We start from the raw sequence: 23,063 nt of genomic DNA, 5'->3' as shown, positions 1-23,063 counted from the left end.
AAATACTGCTAAAATAGTTTGTGGACCTGAATATCTCATGAGATTTTATCCTCATTTCATAATAAATCCAAAAGTGTTTAATTTTTATATCAGTAATCTGATATTTCAGTTTTAATGAAATTCATGTATGTACAAATCCTTTAATTTGTTTTCTAAAATGTTTAAAAAGTTATTTAAAAATTAGTGGGTGTCAGAATTCTTCAGAGTGATTTGCTGCTAAACCAATTTGGAAATCTATGAATGCTAACAATCGGCACTTTTACACAGCCACTGAACAGCAGAAAATATCAGGAAAATTTCTGCTCCTGGGGGAGTGTAAAAATGTTGAGACATAATTTTTTATGCAAATACCATCACGCAATTTTTCCTCTTGTATCCCTACACATTTTTATGGAGCAGCTGCAGTGTAAATTGACCGCAGCCACTTTGTAAGAAACAGGCCTAATGAATGTGAAGTTCGCTTCCAACAAACTCACCAACACAAGAAGGCTGTGAAAAAGTGCTCTAAAAGTGCACCTGTGCAAACGACCACATCAGGAAGTAGGAGTGTTGATTTTTTTTTTCGGAATAATTCTGGTTTCTCTGTAAAAATGTCCAATTACAACCTTCTATAGTAGGGCAAATCCAAGTTGAATGGTTCCATTCACCCCTGACAAGAAAATTCAAGCCTTGTTTCAGGTGATGCGGTGTCCCAGACCCCTACTAATGTTGGCAACTCTTTTTGGTATTTTATATTAACAACATAATGGAATTTCTTTTTATATATAGTTTTGATTTTTTTCAAAAATCTACATAAAAAAATCTTCAAAACACTATATTAAACTTACAAACAAACACAAAATATTCCCTCTCTCTCTCTCTCTCTCTCTCTCTCTCTCTCTCTCTCTCTCTCTCTCTCTCTCTCTCCCCCCCCCCCCCTATACGTATAAATCTGCATACCGTCAGAGCCTGCATATCTTAATTATATAGAATATAGTTGGGGAAATAACTTTTGGGTATGTACAATGTCAGCATTTATATTCCTTGCTGTTATTGTATTTGGGCCCCTATGTGGTCCAGGTCTGATTGCCAGATCTTTACAAAAATATCATACTTATTCTTTAAATTGTATGTGATTTTTTTTTCCCCATAGGTATACAGCAGTCCATCGTGCTATAAGTAGAGGGGAGTCAAACTTCCGAGTGATCGCAATAAGTTTTTTTGCTACCGATAATGCTTTTTAATAATTTAGATTTGATATTTAGTAAATTTGTTGTTTATTTCAATAAAATTACCCAGTAGATTATAGCTCTGGGTCGCCCGCAGAGGCACTCCTGTTATCTTGGTTAGTTTTTCTGCAATTTCTTGCCAAAATGGTCTCACCTTCATGCACATAGCATGTAGAAAAGTTCCTGTTTTAGTCCCACATCTGAAACACATCTCTGAAATTTCTGCATTTGATTTATGTAACTTCTGTGGAGTAAGATATAATTGGTGTTGAAAATTATACTGAACTAGTCCATATCTTGCATTTATAATTGATGTCATACTGTCCCTACACCAATCTGACCAGCTTCTTTCTGAAATTACTACACCCAAGTCCAACTCCAATCTTTCCATTGACCTCTGTAAACCTCATTATGCACTTTCATTATGGAGAGCATAGTACATTTTTGTTATAAATTTGGGTGTACCCCCATCCAGACCATTCATTCCATTTCACTCATTTCAAGAGGGGTCACCGTTGGATCCCATCTTTCTCTTAAGAATGATCTTAGCAGGAGAAAACAATAAAAGGTCCCACTGCCCACTTTATTTATGTTTAAGTTGTTTGAGGGGCATAAGAGTTCTTTTTATGTATCGGTCTTTAATATATCTTATTCCTTTATCATACTATGAATTTAATATTCTATTGCCTATGTTCATAGGCAATAACACATTTTTACACAGTGGAGCTTTTATTGCTATCCCTATTTTATTTTTCCTATACATTCCACATTCTGATTATATGTATTACTATGGGATTATCTGCCTTTTTAGTGATTTGACACTCCATTAATAGATAAAATCCTTTGCTTCCCCCTCTGCCGTTGAGTGCATTCCCATTTGAATCCAAGAGAAGGGGGGGCTTTATTCCACAAAGAAGGCTGCAAGAAATCTAGCCTTTGCAGCTAAGTAGTATTTTTTTTTAATCTGCAAGTCTGAGTCCTCTCAGCCCATAGTCCCATGTCAGTTTTTCCAATGCAATTTCATGGTACCTTGTTATTCCATAGTAACTGTCTAATATAATTGTTTAATAATTTAAAGAAAGTTTTAGGTAACGGAATGGGCAGTGATCGAAAAAGATACTGCAGTCTTGGCATTACCATTAATTTTGATGAAATTAACCTTTCCCACTAGAGTAATTGGTAAATCTCTCCATTTCTATCTGCAGGTCTTTTTCTATTTTGGCCAAAAGAGAAACATAATTTAGTTGATGCAAATTCTTTAGATTATTCTCAGTTACTATTCCAAGATATTTTATTCCATCTATCTTCCATTAAATGAACTTCTTTTTTGATACCTTTCGCATGTGTCAATGTCATTATCTCACTTCTGTCCATATTTATTTTCTCGCCAGATATTCTTCTATATTTTTCAAGTGTTTCTTGTAATTTTTCCAAAAATTTAACCGGGCCTCATAAGTACAATAGCACGTCATCGGCAAATAGTTTGAAGCCATTTATATCTAGATCCTGCAGCAACTATTACGGTAGAGTTACTAAAGAAATACAAACACACACCAGAGTAGTCAACTCAAGACTGGTTTATTGAAGCTTTACAAGCGGCTTTTATTCTCTGCCTGTCCTAGGCTCCATGGGACAAGGTGGGACCTTGTTAAGGGACAGCTGCTGGTCCACGGACCAGCAGGTTTAAATTGAAAATTGTTAGTGTCCCGTGCCTTTCAGCAGGGGACCCAGCTGATCAACTCAGCACTTAGGTAAGTCACTGCACTGACAGTGGCGGTTCGCATTATATTAAATAATCTTTCTAGACTATTTGAGGAATGTTTTCCTTTAATAAATCCTACCTGATCTGTTTATCAGTTTTAGTAGATAATTGTCCTAATCTATTAGCAAATACTTTTGCTAGTATCTTATAATCAGCATTTAACAGCAAAATTGGTCTATATGACAGTTTTTAATGGATTTGTTTTTGATAGTACTGTAATAACATTCAACAGAAATTCATCCATTTCATTCTCGTCTCCTAGCAATTCTGATTTGTATAATTTTGTGTAATATTGTCCAAAGATGACATTAATTTCCTTTTGTTTATATGTTAGAATATCTGTTTGTTTTTATAGCATTTATCAATCTTGATGACTCCTCTGCTTTAACTTGCCAAGTTAAGACTATGTGCCCGTTCACCTAGCATTATATTTTTGTTTAATTTTTAGTATAGCTTTTTCTATTCTATATGTTTATAATGTATTGTATCTTAGCTTTTTAGTTTCATGTAATCTGTATTCTTTTTGTGGTCCTGTTCTTTGATACTTTTTCCCTAATTCTATGATATCTTTCTCTAAACTGTTTATATTTTCTCAAGACTTTTTGTATATGATATAATTTATCCCCTCATGTATGCTTTGAGCATGTCCCATATTAAAAAGCTATTATTAGCAGATGGCTGATTTGTTCACAAATGTTTCTATCTGTCTCTTAATAAACTTTCAGGTCTGTTCTTTTAAGTAATGTATTTAGACACCATCTGTATACATTTCCTTCCTTTTCCATTATTGCAATAGTTAATGTTAATAGTGAGTGATCTGATAAGAGCCTTGCTAGATATTCTGTTTTTATCACTCTGCTTTTTAACTGGGCAGACATTAAAAATAAATCAGCCCTTCTATATGAATCATGTACCCTTGAGTAAAAAGAGTAGTCTCTCTGTGGGATTGAATTGCCTCCATTACATCGATAAGATTTAGATCCTTCAAATATGAAATTGTAGTTTTGGCCACTTTCCCCTTCCTTACTATTCTTGCCAATTTATCTAATATTAGATCCAAGCAAAAATTAAAATCTCCTCCAAACAACATATTTTGTCTTCCCTCTGCTGTTTTTAAAAAGATGTCCTTCATAAAGGCTTCATGGTCATAATTTGGGGCATAGATATTCATAAATGTCCATGCTTCTCCATAAATTATACAATGTGCCATTACATACCCTCCAGCCCAGTCAACCGATGTGCTTCTATTAATACTGGTATATTATTTTTATTAATTAGAATCACTACTCCTCTTGCCTTTGAACCAAAAGTAGACGATATTATTTGTCCTACCCATCTCCTTTTCAATTGATCACATTCCTATTTAGTAAGATGTGTTTCCTGTAGAAGGATAGCCTACTTTTAATTTATTTAAGTATGCCAAGAACATTTTCCTCTTCACTATCCCATTTAACCCATTAATATTAAGACTAATAAACATACCATTTTTCAAACAAATATTGTAGAACAACAAAATCTTCCCAACATTTTAAATAATTCTACAGCATTTCCTTTTTAAGAAACATTTCCCTTTCCCCATTAAAAAAACACACACACACACACACACATCCTTACTCTGACAGTGACATAAGCAGTAAAACCCGGAAGCCCACGAAAAAGTCCCATGTAATCCGAAGAAGAAGAAGAAGAACCCCTCCCTTTAGTGCCATTTTTTAAATCTGCTCCTCTTCCGGCACCATTTTCCCCCTTAGATTGGAGACCCCACCCTGCTACTTTCCACTTTTCTTTCTTTCCAGAGCTCTCCATGTATATTACAGTGATTTTATTTTCTTTTAGCAGTAAAAATAAGACAGTCAGTACTAGAAGATTTATAAAAGATACATTTTTCATTTAGTCCCATTTTAAAATGGTCTTTTCATTCTTCTCATCTTGTAACTTTGATCTTTTCACAGCTTTTCTTAAAAATTCTTTCACTTCATTATTCTCAAAAAGTCTTTGTTTGCCTTCTGAGACATCGACCCTCAGCATCACTGGATAAATCATTGAGTATTTTAATTTTTTTGGATTGCAGTTGACTATTTACCTCGTGTAATTCTTTTCTTTGTTTCACCAAGGCAGGGCTAAAGTCCGTAAAAAAAAAAAAATAAAAAAAAAATAAAAAAAAATAAATATATATATATATATGTTATCATTGTCCACCATTAATGGGCCATTATTATTTTTTTGAATATTTGCATGCTGATCTCAAGATTGCATCCCACTCCCGGTAATTTAAAAGTCTTACCAGGACTGGTCATGGTCATTGATCGCCGGTTTTTCTAGGTCCGAGGGTCTGGTGAGCCATTTCAATTTGCAGCTTTACATTTAGTTTGTTTTGACCAGCATTTGTGGGATCCATGTTTCAAAGAAGCTCACCAGGTCTTTCCCCTCGGTTCCTTCTCTCAGTTCAACGATTCTTACGTTATTACGTCTGCTGAAATTTTCCATATGATCGACCTTATCCATCATTCCTTTTCTGTCAATATCCCTTGTTTTTTCTCCTGTCTTTTGTTTTGTCCAGCTCAACCTCCATTTGAGTTATTAGTTCCATAACTCTTCCACTCTTTCTTTAATTTCCAATATGTCTCTTATCACTGATTCAACGCCTGTAAAGTGAATGCACAAAGTTTCTATCTTGTTCAAGATATTGGTTATGGCTTGGGCCACCCCTCCTCCCCACCCTCTCCATCTCTGCCCCAAGGCCCCTTCTGTACTGCTCCTCATCAGGCTTTCACTCGATTTTCCTGGCTGAGTAGCTGCTTCTTCAATTTTCGTTCTCGGTTGCCTTGGTTATTTAGTACTAGTTTTATCCATTTTGGATTATGAAATTCTGATTTTTGAGCTTTCAAACCGGCTGCAAAGTTAAAAATACTTTTCTGTTATCATAAGCCCAATTTTATTCTGAATCACAGGTTTAGACTTTTCCTGAATTTTTCTATTGGCTTTGGCATAGTATCTTTCTGAGACCTGTCCAAACAGTGCCATACCCTCAAGAAACCATCAAGGATTTGTGTGAACAGAGGAACCAATAAGGGATCTTCTCAGACTGCAGAATAGTTATAAAGCTATACATTCTCAGCTAAGAAATGTTAAAGAATTCACCACAAGATCAGAATAGAAAAAAATTAGATTTTTAAGAAGTGCAAAACAAATAGGTTTTATTTTTATCAATAGTTTAAAAACAGAAACAATTTTGTGGGTTTTTTTAAGTCACTTTTCAAAGCCAGAGAGCTTATTTAATGAAGTGTTAAACTTGCGCAAGAATATGTGATTTGTTTAAAATTCTGTCGGGAAGTTAAGGAGCAAAAAAAATGTACATTTTTATGGAGCTCCCTTCATCCCTACAAGATATTCCAAAGTTCTTGATATTGTGACGCTGAAGAAGACCATTTAGCCAATCTGGTGATCCCTCCTTATTTCCCTGTGCAAAGCAGTGCTATTACCTGTTCTCTTTCATGTGTCCTTCAACTCCCCTTCACCCAACCAAAGGATAATTTACAATGGCCATTTAATCTTGCGATGTGAAAGAAACCCCATTGTAACCAGAGAATATCCACATGGTCATAAGGAGAGTATGCAAACTATATTGATGGTAGACAGAGTACGTATAAAACCTGAGTTCTTGGAATTGAGGGAGATTTTTTTGGCACACTGAAACAGAAAAGTACTTCACATGTGATATATGACAACCAATCTGCAATTGGTGAAGTTTCAAAGACAGAAATGTAATTATGAACAGATGATCTATTTTGGTGAGTTTTGGTTGACAGATCAGAAATAGGCAGGAAACCAAGAGAACTCTGTCTTCAAAATGGTGCATTTTGGATGAAATAATAACCCAACCTCAAAGTGCAACATTCTTCAACAACACTCTAATTTAAAACTGCTCTCAATTTGCTATCAACAATATTAACAATTTACTGCCGCAATAAGAACGCATTAAGAAATATTGTGAAAGGAAATGCTTTAGAGAAAGTATATTAAATAGAAGCATAAATGGTGCTGATAATGCAATTAAATTTTGAAATGTGCCAAAGATCACAATAGGTGAACAGCGATGAAAAGGTTGAGTTTATCATCATCTGTACTTACTCCATTGTTGGGTTGGATGCAAAGCCTGCATGTGGATCACATTGAGAAATTGTACCTGTTAGAGTGAAGGGAAAGAATGGCATGATTAGGGAACTCTGGATGACCAGAGGTGTTAAAGTTCCACTCAAGGAAAAGGAGGTTGAATATGTCATTTAGAAACCGTTAGAATAAAATTAATCTGATGAAAAGGGAATGCAGGAGTTCACTTAACAGGGATCAGATGGACATGAGATATCTATGGCAGATAAAGGTCAATCTAGAAAGATTGTATGTGTATATCAAGGGCAAAAGAGTAACTAGAGAGAATTGTGCCCCCTTAAAGATCAACCAGATTGTCTGTGTGCAGAGATGGGCTCTACACAAGTATCTCTTGTCTATATTTACTGTGGAGAATGACATGGAATCAAGGGAGGAAATCGTGGAAGTTGAAGAGAGTTTGCATTACAGAAGATGATGTGCTGATATCTTAAAATGGATATGGAAAGATAAATCTCTCGGGTTGTATCCAAGGACATTGTGAGAAGCCCGAGAAGAAATTGCAGAAGTCCTGGCAGAGACGTTTGTTTCATTGTTGGGCATGGAGAAGGTGTTGAAAGACTGGAGCGTGCCTAAAGTTATGCCTATGTTTTAATAAAGGCTGCAAGGAAAGCCTGGAAATGACATATTGGGTGAGCCTAACATCAGTGATGGGTAAGTTATAGGAGGGTACTGTGACAGGATCTATCATTATATGAAAAGGCAAGAGCTTTGAGTTTTTTTTTAAGTGATGACCAAGAGAATTGAGGACAGGGCAGTAGAAGTACAGGAGGGGGGAGGGGTGGGTTACAGGCTGACTGGGCGTAATTGGGTGGTGCAGGCTCATGGGCCAAGAGGGCCTGTTACCATGCTGTAAGTCTAATTACAAATATAATGTAAATAAATATAAAATAAAGTTGAATATATGGACTTTAGCAAGGCCTTTGATAAAGTAATGCATGGAAGGCTGGTCTGGCAAGTCCAGGATGACCTAGGCAAAAGATTATAAAATTGGCTTGGTGGGAGGTGATGGTGGAGGGTCATTATTCAGCCTGGAGGCCTGTGATGTAGTGTGGTCCAGGGATTGGCGTTGGGCCTGCTGACGGTCATCATTTGTAGTAATGACCTGGATGAGTATAGATAACGCTAAAATGGGCAGTATGATGGACAATGAGGACAATAACTTAGATAAGTTTACAATGGGATCTTAATTAACTGAGTCAGTGGGCCAAGGAATGGGAAATTGTTTAATTTGGATAAGTGATGGGTATTTTCATAAATAAAACCAAGCCAAAACTTGCACAGTAAATAGTGGGGCCCTGGGGCATGTTGTAGAATAGAGAAACCTGGAATACAGGTGCGTAGTTTCCTGAAAGAGGCAATGCAGGTCAACCGGATGAAGATGTTTAGCATGCTTGCCTTCATCATTTAGAGCATTGAGTATAGGAGTTGGGCTGTGCAGGAAGTTGTTAAGGCCAAATTTGGAATATTGTGTGCTCTCCTGGTTGTCCAGCTATAGGATCATCTAATTAAACTAGAAAGAGTGCAGAAAGAAAAATGACTAACATGTTACCAGGACTGGAGAGTTTTGAGCTGTAAGGAGAGCCTGGACTTTCTTTCTGAAATGCTTGAGGTCAAGGGGAGCCTTCTAGATGTATACAAAATCATTTGGAGATCGATAATTCTCCAGAGTTGGAGAATTTAAAACTAGAGGGTATAGACTTGAGATGAGTGAGGAAAGATTTAAAGAGGTTAAGCAAGAAAATCAGTAATGTTGGGGTCCAGAACAATGCACAAAAGTGCAGATGAAATTCAGCAGGTCACTCTGCGTCCATAGGAATTAAGAGGAGCTGACGAGCAATTTCCACTCAAACTCAGGCTGAACTGTCAGAGAAGGGTACAATTATGAAATATAAAAGACATTTGAGGAGGTAAGGAGATGGGGAAGGTTCAGATGGATATGGGCCAAACAAATTGGACCAGCTTAGGTGTGTAACTTGTTTGTCGTGGATGAGTTGGCCTGAAGGGCCTGTTTGCATGCAGTAGGGTTCTATGACACTGATCTCATCAAACGCAAATTCTTGCAGAGTAAATTTAATTGCTGTTGAGCTACCAGCTGCTTATAAGGTAACCTCTTTGTGCATTGCTTTGTGACCTCGCCTTTCACACTGTTCCAATCAAGCTCAATGAACAGCACCTTGCACAAATCACTGCTGGTAGGTAATTGTTGCCATCTGCTGGTAAACTACAGATTGTATTTCAGATTTCCTGCTGGGGAAACCAGAAATTATTATTTAATAAATATCAAACACATTTATATGATATTGCTTAAGTGTGGTATTTATTGCTTAGAAATGGAGATAATTTTGTGTTTGTGTGAATTTATTACAAAATCACAGAACTGAAAATGTACAGAAATAACTTCAGTTCCCTTTTAGTTGCTCAGAACTAAAAATCCGCTGCTTCAATGGCTCTGGTCAGCAGAGGTAAAACAACAGCAGAAGTGGAACAGAAATTTGATGATGCAGCCATACTGTTAGTTGATTCCTCAGCATAATTTAAGATTGATCAGTTTTAAAGTGCAATGGACCTGAGCTTTTTTTGCTTTCAATATTCACATACCTAAATCTGAAAATATACATTGAATCATCTGCTTTTACAAATCTTTGCTTAGAATTGAGAGTTCTAAATTGAGGAAAAAAAGGTGGATTTTAAGGTCTTGACTTATCTTTTTAATGCTATTAGCATGGAAGATATGTTGAATTTCTGTAGTTAACTGTGCACCTCAAACTTTTTAGTCTGAGATTATCAGCATATTTACTTATCATTAAAGTTTTGATACAAATGTGGATTGTAAAAATGTTTACTAAAAATCATGCATTATCATTTTATATATTTTGGAAATTTTACAATAATTGTAATATTTAGTAAACCCATACATTTTTTTCAGTTGGCTGTTCCATATTTCTTTGAACTTTCATGCAATTAAACAACTGCAGTGTAGTGTATGGGTGTTGCCAACCACATGGTTCTAATATGGCCCTAGAAAGTGAGCATTTGCCAAGTGTTACACTTTAGCTTTTGCACTTCATTGTGACCTCTGGTGAACAGTTTAACAAAGGATGGTCTGCTTATAATAAGAATTGGCATCCTTTGAAGAACAGAATGTGTTACTTTCTGTTTGTCAAGACTACATATTTTGTGCTTGGTAACTAGCTCCACTGCATGGATTCATTGGCTGGTTTCATTTCTTGATATTTGCAGGTGTTGTGACAAGCGGCTATGGACCACCATTAATTTGAGCCGCTGTAAATCGATCACTCCAACAATGCTGAGTGGGATCATCCGAAGACAGCCCATCATACTAGACCTCAGCTGGACAAACGTATCAAAAAAACAACTCAGTTGGCTCATAAACAAGTTGCAAAGTAAGGATGGATTTGGTTGATTTTTTTTTCCCCCTGTAAACTTGAAGAGGTGCATAGGTCTTGTGTTTTTATAAATCTCCATGTTGAATGAGCCTATCAAATTTTACAAAAAACACTATTGAATAATTTGACTGGGTATTAACATAAACTCTGTTTGCATTTTAAGATGCTCTTTATCCAGAGCATCATTTAAAATTGTTCTATGGAAATACTGAGTATGAAGATTATCTCCAACAAGCGTTGATATGTACCATACATATAGACAGGTTATTTTGCAATGTGCTTGTTATTTTTTGAGCCATTGTAGTTTTCAGGCCCATGTTGCTATTGTTGTAGCCTCATTTTGGTATTTCACATATTTCACAACGACTGAAGCTAATTATGTAAGGTAGAGAAATGTGACAAACCACAAAAGTTAATAACTGGGTGTTTTGTCTTTGTTCTCATTGCATATTCCCAGATCAGCCTTGATTCCATCTCTTGTGCTTTATTCTGCCTTAGAATCTGCCTGTTTGAGAAAAGTAGACATCTCCAACATTTAACACCTCATTGAAAAAGATTGTATCTCTGATAGTTCAACCCACGACCTAAAATTGCCAGCTTGCATTACTTTATCTAGTCTCTGGTAGGGCCATGAGTTTCTAATTCAGTTGAGTGTTGCTTCCTCATCTCTGAAATAATTATTTGGGCTCAGAAATGTGAACTTGGGCCTATTCTTTGAAAAACACATTTTGGTTTTGAATCCTATGTAAATTTGAAGTAGAGTGAATTTGCAGCAACTTTGCATGGATGCTGCAGTTATAGCTTAATGAAATGCAGAAAGGGGCTGGAGGAACAGAAACGGGATGAGAACCAGAGTGTGGGTCAGATTAGGGACGGTTCGAATCCTGCATTGTCTGTAAGGAGTATGTATGTTCTCCCCGTGTCTGTGTGAGTTTTCCCTAGGTTTCCTCCCACCATTCAAAACAAACTAGAGGTGTTGATTCATTGGGTGTAAATTGAGCGGCACGGATTTGTGGGCCAAACTTGCCCTGTTACTGTGCTGTATGTCTAAATTGAATTTAAATTATAGAGCAAGTGGTGAAAGGGTAGATGCAATGTTTTGAGAGACTGTGAGGAAGTGGATGGAATCATGAAGTTGGATAAGTTGAACTGTGCATACTTTAATGCAGGGAGTATTAGAAATAAAGCAGATAAACTCAGACTGTAATGTTGTGGCCATTACAGAGACTTGGCTGTCTTGGGCAAGAATGGCTGCTGAACATGCCAGGCTTTAGATGTTTCAAAAATAACAGGGAGAGAGACAAAAGAGGTGGAGGGGTGACATTACTGATTAGGGATTCTATCACAGCTGCAGAAATGGAGGAAGTAGAGGGATTGTCTGTTGAGTCAGTGTGGGTGAAAATTAGGAATAGAATGGGGCAATAACCCTTCTGAATGTATATTATAGAACCCCAATAGTAGAGACATTGAGGAGCAGATAGGGAGGCAGATTCTTAAAATGTGCAAAATAATAAGGATGTCGTGATGTAAAAACACAAAAATGCTAGAGAAACTCAGCAGGTCTCAGAGCATCAATAGGAGGTAAAGATGTTTTGGGTATTAACCCTTTTTCAAGGTGTGAGCAAAAGCAGGCAGGCACCTGAATAAAAAGGCTGGGCAGAAGGGAAGACCACAGACAAAAGTTGAAAATTGGACATGGAAAAAAGCTGAGGCTATACTTGACCTGGTATTGGGAAATGAACCAGGTCAGATGTCAGATCTCACAGTGGGTTCTTTGGAAAAATATTTAATTGTGATAGGTGAAAATATGCTCCAGAGATACCCCAATTTTATGCACCCCAATTTTATGCACCCCAATTTTATGCACCCCAATTTTATGCACCCCAATTTTATGCACCCCAATTTTATGCACCCCAATTTTATGCACCCCAATTTTATGCACCCCAATTTTATGCACCCCAATTTTATGCACCCCAATTTTATGCACCCCAATTTTATGCACCCCAATTTTATGCACCCCAATTTTATGCACCCCAATTTTATGCACCCCAATTTTATGCACCCCAATTTTATGCACCCCAATTTTATGCACCCCAATTTTATGCACCCCAATTTTATGCACCCCAATTTTATGCAAATTTGGATATAACGTGATGTTTTGGACTTGGATGTCAGGCTCACGACAGGAGAAGGGACGTCAGGAAAAAAATGCAAGTACAGTGAAAACCCCCATTTAGTGTGATCCCGCTTTTTTCGTGTTGAGATTTTATGGACCCCAACGATTGCATTATAAAGGGGTTTTAACTGTATTATGTAGGAGCTTTGAAGCATCATTTGAGAGCAGATGTACTGGCAGTGGGGTGGGGGGTGGTTGAGAGGAGCAGACAAGTGTGAGGTATTGCATTTTGGAAGGACAAACCAAGTAAGTGGTAAATTGTAGGACACTGGGGAGTGCAGTATAACAGAGGGATCTGGGAACACAGATACATAATTCACAGGTGGATAGGGTTGTAAAGAGAGCTTTTGGCATATTGGCCTTCGTAAATCAAAGTATTGAGTTACAATGTTATGGAAAAGTTATAGGCCACATTTGGAGTATTGCATACAATTTTTGTCACCTAACTACAGGAAAGATATCAATAGGATAGAAAGAGTGCAGAGAAGATCTAGTAGGATGTTGCCTGGACTTCAGGAACTGAGTTACAGAAGAAGATTAAACAGGATAAGACTTTATTCCCTGAAGCATGAAAGAATGAAGGGGGAGATTTGATAGAGGTATTTAAAATTGAGGGGGTTAGACAGAATAAATATAGGTAAGCTTTTTCTACTGAGGATAGATGAAATACAAATCAGAGGAACATAGGGGGAACTTCATCACACAGAAAGTGGTGGGAGTGTAGAATGAGCTGCTGGCTGAGTGGTGTGGGACTCAGTTTTAGCATTTAAGAAGAATTTAGACGTACATGGATGGCAAAGGTATGGAGGACTATGGACTTGATGCAGGAAAATGAGGCAGAAAAATGGTCACCACAGACTAGAGGGGCCAAAAGGGGCTGTTTTTGCGCTGTAATGTTGTGGTTCTATGGGGGAGTACGACAGAAATATGGCAAATGTTCAGAGAACCTTTACACAAGTATGCTCCATTGAGGCAGGGAAAGGTTGGTAAGGTGTACCATGGATGTAGAAGATCTAGTTAAGAAGGAAAAATGCTTATGAGAGGAACTGGTAGAGTTCAAGAGAATAGGAGTTCCTTGAACATTTTTGTGTTTTTACTACAATCACATTGTCTGGAGGATTTTCTTGTTTCACTGAGCTCGTCAAGACAATTACAAGATTGCCAGGAAAGAGCTTAAGAAAAGATTTGAGAGACAAGAAGGGGCCATGAGAAGACCTTGGCGAACAAGGTTAAGGAAAGCCTCAAGGCATTCCAAAAGTTTGTGAAGAACGAGAGAGTGAGCTGTGTGAAGATGGTACCCATCAGGCATGTTAGAGGAAATGTGTGCATGGAGAAGAAAGAGGTAGCAGAGGTCCTTAATGAAGCCTTGCTTCAGTATTCACCAAACAAGAGGACCTTGACGAATGTGCACATGACTTGGGGTGGTTCCAGGCACTAGAACATGTTCACATTAACAAAGAAGATTTGGTGGAGTTTTTGAAAAGCATGAAGTTAGATAAGTCACCAGGACTAGATGAGATTTACCCAAGGTTACAGTGGGAAGCGAAGGAGGAGATTGCTGAGCCACTGATAATGATCTCTGCATTTTCACTGGGGACAGGAGAAGTTCCAGATGATTGGAGGGATGCAACAGGGATTTCCCTGTTCAAGGAAGGGAGTAGAGATAACCCAGGAAATTATAGACCAGTGAGTCTTACCTCAATGGTGGGCAAGCTGTTGGAGAAGATCCTGAAAGACAAGATTTGCACACATTTAGACTGGCATAATCTGATTAGGGACAGTCAGCATGGCTTTGTCTGGGGAAGGCAGGGTCTCACAAGCCTGATTGAATTCTTTGAGGATGTAACAAAGAACATTGAAAAGGTAGAGCTGTGGATGTATGTACAGATAGACCACGTCTTACGATGTTCCAACTTGCAATATTTCAAAGTTACGATGGTCAGAAATCTGTACTTTCGATTTCGAGTTCTGATGTTTCCTCACACGCGATGCACGATGGAGTGATACTCTCTCTGCTGCCCATGCATCCAAGCTCTCGACCACGGGTCTCTCTCCGGCTGCCTACGCATCCGTACTCCTGACTGCAGGACCTCTCCCCAGATGCTCACATATCTGATTCATTCTCACTATCCAACAATTAACCTTAGTGCAATGCTTCAAGTATTCTTCAAGCCCAGTGTGCTTTCAGCTGTGTACACTGCAGAAATGTTTTTTTCAGTGAAAAGAGCTTTTGAATGAAGTTTTCAGTATTTAAGTAGAAAAAGGTAGAGTGCGGTATTGTTTCAACTTACAATAATTTGGTAAGTCCGGAAACCAAACTCCATCGTAAGTTGGAGCCTACCCTGAATATGGATTTCATTAAGACATTTGATAAGGTTTCCCATACAAGACTCATTCAAAAAGAATCAAAGCTAAGGAGGCCTTGCTTTGTGGATACAGAATTGGTTTGCCCAGAGATGGCAAAGGGTGATTATAGATGGTTCACATTCTGCATGAAGGTTAGTGACCAGTGATGTTCTATGGGGATCTGTTCTGCGACCCCCTCCTCTTTGTTTTTATATATACATACTTGGACGAGGAAGTGGAAGGGTGGGTTAGTAAGTTTGTGGATGACATTAAAGTGGGTAGTTTTGTGGGTAGCCTGGAGGGTTGCCAGAGATTACAAATGGACATTGACAGGATGCAGAGGAGGGCTGAGAAGTGGCAGATGGATCTTATCCCAGAAAAGTGCGAGCTGGTTGATTTCATTAGGTCAAATTTGAAGGCAGAATGCAGTGTTAGTAATAGGACTGAGCAGTGTGAATGAACTGAGTAATCTTTGGGACCATGTCCATAGGACACTAAGTTGCTGCATGGATTGTTAGTGTGAAGAAGTTGTATGATGAAAACCCTGATATATATTCTTGAATGTTGTGTTAGTTAAATGTGGGGGTTTGGGAGGGAGGGAGATGAAATGAGCTTGAACTCTGCAAAAAACTGTATAAAATGGATAATTGTAAATTATAGTCAATGCTGATACTGTTCACATTGACACTGATAATGTTGATAACTGTTTAAGTTTGGAAAATCATAAATAAAATATTTTTTTAAAGTTGCATTATGTGTTGGTTTTCATAACCGTGTGATCAAGTTTAAGAGCTGTGAGGTAATGTTATAAGACCTTGGTTAGACCCCTCTGTGTTCAGTCTGGTGACCTCATTACAGGAAAGATGTGGATGCTATCGAGGGGATGCAGAGATTTACAGGTAACCTGTTCAGACCGTGCTCCCTACGATTTTACTCACAAATGTAAGATTACCAGAGAAGAACATGAATGACCTGAAGCTGCCATCTGAACCAGAGAGAAACTGCAGGGCTGCTGTGCTCTGCTGATGGCAGAAACACATCTCCAGGACTCCATTTTAGTTTCAGTAATCCAGCAAGATGGCCTTTATCTCCTTCAGGGCAGACAGAGATGCTGCTATTTCTGGCGATACACAAGGAGGGGATCTGTGCATTTACATCAGTGAGAATTAACGCACAAATGTCTCTGTTGTAAAGTCTTTCTCCTCAGCAGAGAAAGAGTAGCAGTTGGTGAAATGCAGACCTTTCGACCTGTCCTGGGAATACACGGCTATGCTGATTGCCACCGTTTACTATGTGTCTTTGGCTAATGAATGTGAAGCAATGAAGGATCTTTATAGTGCCAGCTGTGAAGCCCAGAAGTCTCACCTAAATCAGGCTTACACCAAAGTCCCTGGTGTGTACAAGGCTGCACCTTGCCCCCACCTTGGGTACTTGAACTGCATTATCTATCCTGTTAACCCCAACGTTCAGACCACTGGCAAAAGGAGCAAAGTCAGTTCACAGGGAGATCAGGTCATGGCTGGGGTGGGGGCCCAGCAGCACAACAAGACTGCTTTGAGACCATCAACTGGAGCTGTTTCAGGGATGCGGCCACTTACAATGGCTACGTAACATTGACAAGTGCACAAGCTCAGTGACTGGCTACATAGAGAAAGTCTCAAAGATAAAATCCTGCACAAAGCTAACCAGAAACCATGGTTGGACGCAGAGGTCCATGAACTTCCCAGAGCTTGAGATACAACCTTCAGGAGGAGATGAGTGGTCGCTACCATCAGCCAGGGCTGATTCTCCTGTGCAATCTGGAAGGCAAAGTGTGGGTATGCAGAGAGGATCCTTAATTAACTGTGCAATAATGGCAATGTAAAGCATGAGGCAAGTTATCAATACAATAGCAGATCATAAGGCAAACCTTGTGAGTCAAAGACAATGACCCTTCCCAGATAAACAGACTAAATGTCTTCTATCGTGCTTCAATGAGGATAGCAGGCTGACACCAAAGAAAGCTCTGTCTCCGCCCCTGAAGAACAGGGTGAACCCACACTAGGCAGTGGGACCAACAACATACCCAGCTGGGTACTGAAGGACCGCACAAACCAAATGACGCAGGTCTTTACAGATACCTTCAACACGACATTGCACCAGTGGGTTTCAAGTCAGCCACCATCATCTCGGAACTGGAGGGCAACAATTAATGGCCTCAACAACAATCGCTCAGTAGCCATTATAGGCGACACTTTCCAAGTTCTAGTATTTCCCAATTTTAAAACATGACATGTCATCTTCTAGGAAACGTGAGTGACGATATTCCAAATTTCTATCTTATTAATCCAATAAACCAAACTTTATAGTTGCAGTTTCAAGTAGCTTTAATTCATTGATAAAACAGATAAACATTTTGCATAACTTCGCATTACGATTTTCATAATGAATAAACAAAGCCTACTGTATAATGATAGATCGATATTCAACTTTAAACAAATATAAGAAGAAATAAGACAAATTACAATGAATTAAGACGAATTCAAAGTATCTCGAGCTTACATCCCATTCATAATTCTTTGAAGAATGAGATGCAAGCTCTTGGTCCAGTCGGATATTATGACATATGATGTCATAGTCACTATGGTAACACGACAAACAATATTTTTTTCTTAAAGGGATAGGCACAAAATTAACTTTGAATCAAAAACACAAGGTTTTAGCCTTTTCAGCCTTGACTTCCACCATTATGAAATGTTTTGAGCATCTGGTGACGGAACGTATCAAAGTGCACATCCCAGAGACACTGGGCCCATTTCAATTCGCCTACTGATAGAACCGTTCCAATGATGATGCTGTAGCCTTGTTCCTCCACTGAATCCTGACCCACTGGAGATTGACGCCTCATACGCCAGGCTGTTCATTGACTTCAGCTTAATACAATCATACCCAGAAACTGGTGGAGAAGCTGTTCTTGCTAGGTCTCAACACCCATCTCTAACTGGAATTTGGTCTTCCTCATGGAAAGACCACAGTCTGTCCAGGTCAGTCCCAGATCGTCGAGCACCATCACACTGGCACACCTCAGGGCAGTGTGCTCGGTCCAGTCCTGTTCACGAATGCAATGCCAGATCCAGCTCTAACAGATTCCTCAAGTTTGCAGATGACAAGATTGTTGTCGGCCTCATCACCAACAATGAGTCACAATACAGAAAAGAGGTGGAAAATCTCCTGAAATGGTGCCAGAGTAACAACCTGCATCTCATTGTGGGCAAGACAAAGGAGGACCAAGAACAATCATCCTCCCCTACACATTAATAACTTGGTATTGGAGAGTGAAGAGAGCATCAAGTTCCTTGGAGTCCACTTAAGAAGTGATCTATTTGGACACATAACACTAGTCCTGAAGGTGCAACAGCAACTGCACTTCATTAGAAGGCTGAAGTGGGCAAGGCTACTGGCCGCCATTCTGTCCGCTGTCTACAGGAGCTCTATCAAGAGCATCCTGGCTGCATGCATCATAGTGTGGCATGGTTGCTGTAGACCATTAGATTGGAGGGCAATTCACAGGACCATAAAAGCAGCAGAGAGGATCGCTGGGGTTTCCCTCAACCCCCCACAATCCATCAATATGATTTACCATTATCATTGTTTTAAGAGGGCTCGCAAAATCAGAAGGACCTCTATCACCCCTGCATCTTCCAGCTACTCCCATCAGAAAATTGTTACGGTATCAGAGCCAGAACCACCAAGCTGAAAAACATCTTTTTTACCATGGGCACTAAGATGGCTGAATGACAGCTAAAACAACTCTCTGTGACTCTACTATTTAAAAATAATATTTATTTTAATATATGTATACACGTAGTCTGTATGTATATCATTTGTCTGAATATGAGCTTGAACTGTTCTGCGCCGTGGACTGGGGAATGTTGTTTCATCAGGTTGTACTGGTACAAATAAACTTGAACAAAGATGTTGCCTGGATTGGAGAGCATGCCTTATGAGAGTAGCTTGAGTGCATTTGGTCTTTTCTCCTTGGAGTGACAGAGGATGAGGGTAGGCCTGATCGTGGCGAATAAGAGGCAGTGATCATGTGTCTGGTCGGAGGCTTTTTCCCAGGGCTGTAATGGCTAGCACCATGGGACATCATTTTAAGGTGCTTGAGAGTAAGTACAGTGGAGCTGTAAGGGGAAAGAGGGTGGGTGCATGGAATGAGCAGGTACAATAGTATATTTTAAGAGACCATTAGATAGATACACTGGAACAGAGAAAATTGGAAGATAATACAGTAGAGAAATTCTAGGCAGTAATTTAAGTAAGTTAATGTGTCATCATAACACTGGGCAGCTGATGGGCCTGTTCTGTACTGTAGGTTTCTATGATCTAAACCCAGCAGGTCACACATCAAGAGGGAATAACAGGCAATCATTTTTTTCCACATATCAAAGGAAGGACTCTGACCTGAGACCTCGTCTGCCTTTTATTTTCTATGGACTCTGCGTGACCAGCTGAAACTCTCTGGCACTTTTGTCTATGGGACTCGACCCCAGCCTCTATACATTTTCTTGTTTAACTGGTTTAATGAAGCCTGGATCCAGAGCCTAGGCCTGATGATCAAATCTAAATGAGCTTTATTATTGCTCTTTGGAAACCCTGAGTTTAATGTGCACATTTGGCATTGGCACACAGCGTATCAGTAGGAATTCAGCAGTTTACTTGAGTATAAAGTTAAAACCTAAGTCAGCTACAACCATTCCAACCCCAAATGTCATTTTTTGTTCCCATAACTGACTTGGCATTGGGCATGGATATTGGCTTGTTGGCCGTCATTGATGTAGCTATTCTTTCTCCTGATTGGATTGTCACAATAAATCTCAACTAGGATCTTTTGCAGAAGACACCAAAAGTGATGGGAGAGGGTTGTTTAAGGTTACAGCAGGGATATCGATCAATTGGGAAAGTGGGCAAAGCAATGGAAGCTAGAGTTAAATCTCACTACAAAAAGTTAAACCAGGCCAGGAAATGGTGAATAGCAGGGCCCTAGAGAGTATTGAACAGAGACAACTTAGGATAAGTGCATAGTTCTTGGAAATTGACAAAAGACCGGGTGGGGATGAGCACGTGCAGCCAGCTTGCCTTCATCAGTTGAGGCACTTTCTACATGAGTTGGGATGTTATTTAATGTTCTACAAGATGTTGGTTAGGCTGCACTTGGTGCGTTGTGTTTAGTCACCCCACTGCAGGAAAAAAATGTAACTAAGCTCGAGAGAATGTGGAAATGATTCTCAAACCTGTTGCCTGGATTGGAGGGCATGAGTTATCAGAGAAGAATGGTTAGGTTGGGTGTGTCTCCTCGGATAGAGCAAAGGAACCTGGAACCTAAGAGATGAGATGATAGAGGATTATAAAATTATGAAAGAGAGCGTATAAATGACCAGGATCTGTTTCCCATTGCAAACATGCCTAAAACTATAGGTGAAGGTTTAAGGGAGAGGTTTAAAGGAGATCTGAGAGATCAATTTTTTACACCAAGAGATGATATTTAGAATGAGCTTCCAGACAAGGTGGTGGAGGCCAGAACAGTTACAACATTTAAGGTGCATGAAAGAGAAAGGCTTATGGAATTAATGCAAGCAAGTGGGATTAGTATAGGTAGGCATGGCGGCCATCATATAGGCAGTAGAGTGAAGGACAAGTACCGATGACAGAGAAATATCTGATTTAACCAAACAACTGATAATTGTTCCTTCATATCAAATCAGGGTTGTGGAGTTGTTTTATATAATGCAAAATTTAAAAAAAATATTTTTTTTTGTCTAAATCTGGTGCACTTTAATTTCAGCTGTTGTGCCTTCACGTAATAAGGACATGTCGTGTACTCCAAATGAGTTATGGCATAGGTTTATAATCAGGTTAGAAACTCGCCAAAAACCAGTTAGAGTTGAGTCCTTACTGTATGCAATGGATTGGTGCCTCCATCCTGAAGGAGAGTTGCCTTTGACTGCATTCTACTTATTTTTTTTAACAAAAATAAACTTTATTCTTAATAAATTATTTTCAAAAAAGAAAACCGTTCAAAGTCTTTTCACAACTGCAGTGTACAATGTTACATTCGTTTTCTATTTGGTATCATTGCCACCAAAGTGGTTCCTTGTAGTTACTTCTGTTGTTTGAGTGACTTCCTCTCAATCTCAGCCCCTCAAGGCCTGGTAACGGAATGACTCTAGACTGTGAGCCTTCCTCACAATGCCCTCTTGTTGGCTGTGCCAAACCTCAGTGCATCCTTTAGCACGTACTCTTGCAGCCTGTTGTACCAGTCGGCAGCATTTCCTCACTAACATCTCTGTGTGCTGAAACACCAAATGGAAGGGTGTTTCACAGTGTTCATGATCTTCGAGCAGCTCTGGATATCTGTCTTTTGCATGCATCCCCAGGACAGCCCTAATTCAGAGTCCTCTGTCACGCTGCTGCTGGGGATGAACTATAACAAGGACCCTTTTATCATTTTCGACACACTTCAGCAAATTCTGCAAAGAGGTGGGCAACTTGTCTCCACTCCACCGCAGTCATCTCTGTGCATTTTCTGTCATACAGGAATGATCTGACCATGAGGGCTCCTCTCATCACTAGCCAAGTTATGTCCTGGTGGTTATTAGTAAGCACAGGTGATGACTTGTGTGCAATGCACCTCTATAGTGCTACATACCAGCTGCAACACAGTGAAAAATAGAAGTGCTGCATTGCACCCCTAGAAAATGTTATTTTTTGAGTAAACACCTATAAATATCACCAAATCGCAATGCTCCAAATAATGTAGTTGCAGCAAAACAAATCAAATGTGACCCAAAATATTGGCTTATGTCCACTGGCCAATAAACTCGTGAGTACACATCTTACATATGCTTATTTTAACTACAGTATATATCTTGCATTTGAATACAGTTAATCAGAAAAATGCAAGATGGAGCATCTCATCCCTTTGCTTTTCATTCTTGTCTTGGTGCCAAGAATAGATTTATGCAATTTATCTTGCAATATATGTATTACTGAAGCACTTTCACAAGATTATATGAGCTTTGATGATATTAAGACTGTTTTCTATTAAATGCTATTTAAACTTTGAAGTTGACATATATATTCATTAATGATAATAAAGTGACTGACTACCCTTTTGAAAGATGGCAAATTGCTGTGAAAGATAACTGCATTCTGATAGAAATATAAAGATATTTATTAAAAGTGGTCAGTTATTGCTTCTGCCAACAACCTTGAGAAAAGCTTGAGCAGAGTATGAATGATTTAGTGGGAAAACCGTTCAGTATGAAGTGGCACAAATTGCTGTAGTAAATCCACACAGTGGGTCAGCAATTGAATGTAACTTTTTTGTAAGTAGATAATTGTACTGGTGCATATCTAACTGAGACTCGGGAACATAAAAATCCTGGATACGGCATCTATGGATGGATGCGTTCAGAAATGAAGGCATTTATTATACGGCACGTGCGTATATCAAGTTGTAATTTAGACCAAGATCAATTTTAATCCCAAAATTTGGATTTGGCATTTTCTATTAAACTAATATTCTTCCCAATGCATGTGTTGCTATTTAGCAGCTTGTGTTATATTTTCTTTGTAGTCTTGGTATCACAATTTTCAACAATCTTGATACTTTTAGTTGTACAACTACCAGATCACAGTGGTGACCCACATAGTTGGTGTGAATGAAGTACATTTTGGAGCAATTTGTCCTTTGATTAATTCACCTTTGATTAAATGATGTTGCTTGAAAACACTTCATCTTTTCTCATAGGCTAGTTAGAATCAGGTTCAGAACTTGTGCAGTCCAGTATACACAAGATATTATGCTGTTATACTCTTCTATTAGCCTTGCCTCAAATTGCAACAAAACTTTCTATTGGCTCCTCAACTATATCTGATCCTGTTCACGTTCTTAAACTGTTTGGTGAGGCACTGAACAAAGCTCACAACATTCTCAATTACAGTGGTACTTT

General features: G+C 38.8%; 1 protein-coding gene across 4 annotated transcripts in view; it reads left to right on the top strand.

Moving 5' to 3' along the window:
* Positions 1 to 23,063, top strand: part of LOC138749573 (lysine-specific demethylase 2B-like) — a 702,276-nt gene that overhangs the window by 665,326 nt on the left and 13,887 nt on the right. For all 4 annotated transcript variants that reach the window (XM_069911134.1, XM_069911133.1, XM_069911132.1 and 1 more), the window contains one exon: positions 10,381 to 10,544. In XM_069911134.1, the coding sequence (XP_069767235.1) occupies positions 10,381 to 10,544 (164 nt within the window). The remainder of the gene's footprint in view (positions 1 to 10,380; positions 10,545 to 23,063) is intronic.

The sequence above is a fragment of the Narcine bancroftii genome, chromosome 14 (genome assembly GCF_036971445.1).
Source record: "Narcine bancroftii isolate sNarBan1 chromosome 14, sNarBan1.hap1, whole genome shotgun sequence".
NCBI classification, from domain to species: Eukaryota; Metazoa; Chordata; class Chondrichthyes; order Torpediniformes; family Narcinidae; genus Narcine; species Narcine bancroftii.
The sequence above is the reverse complement of the archived record's forward strand: the minus strand, read 5'-3'. Positions and strand labels throughout refer to the sequence as shown.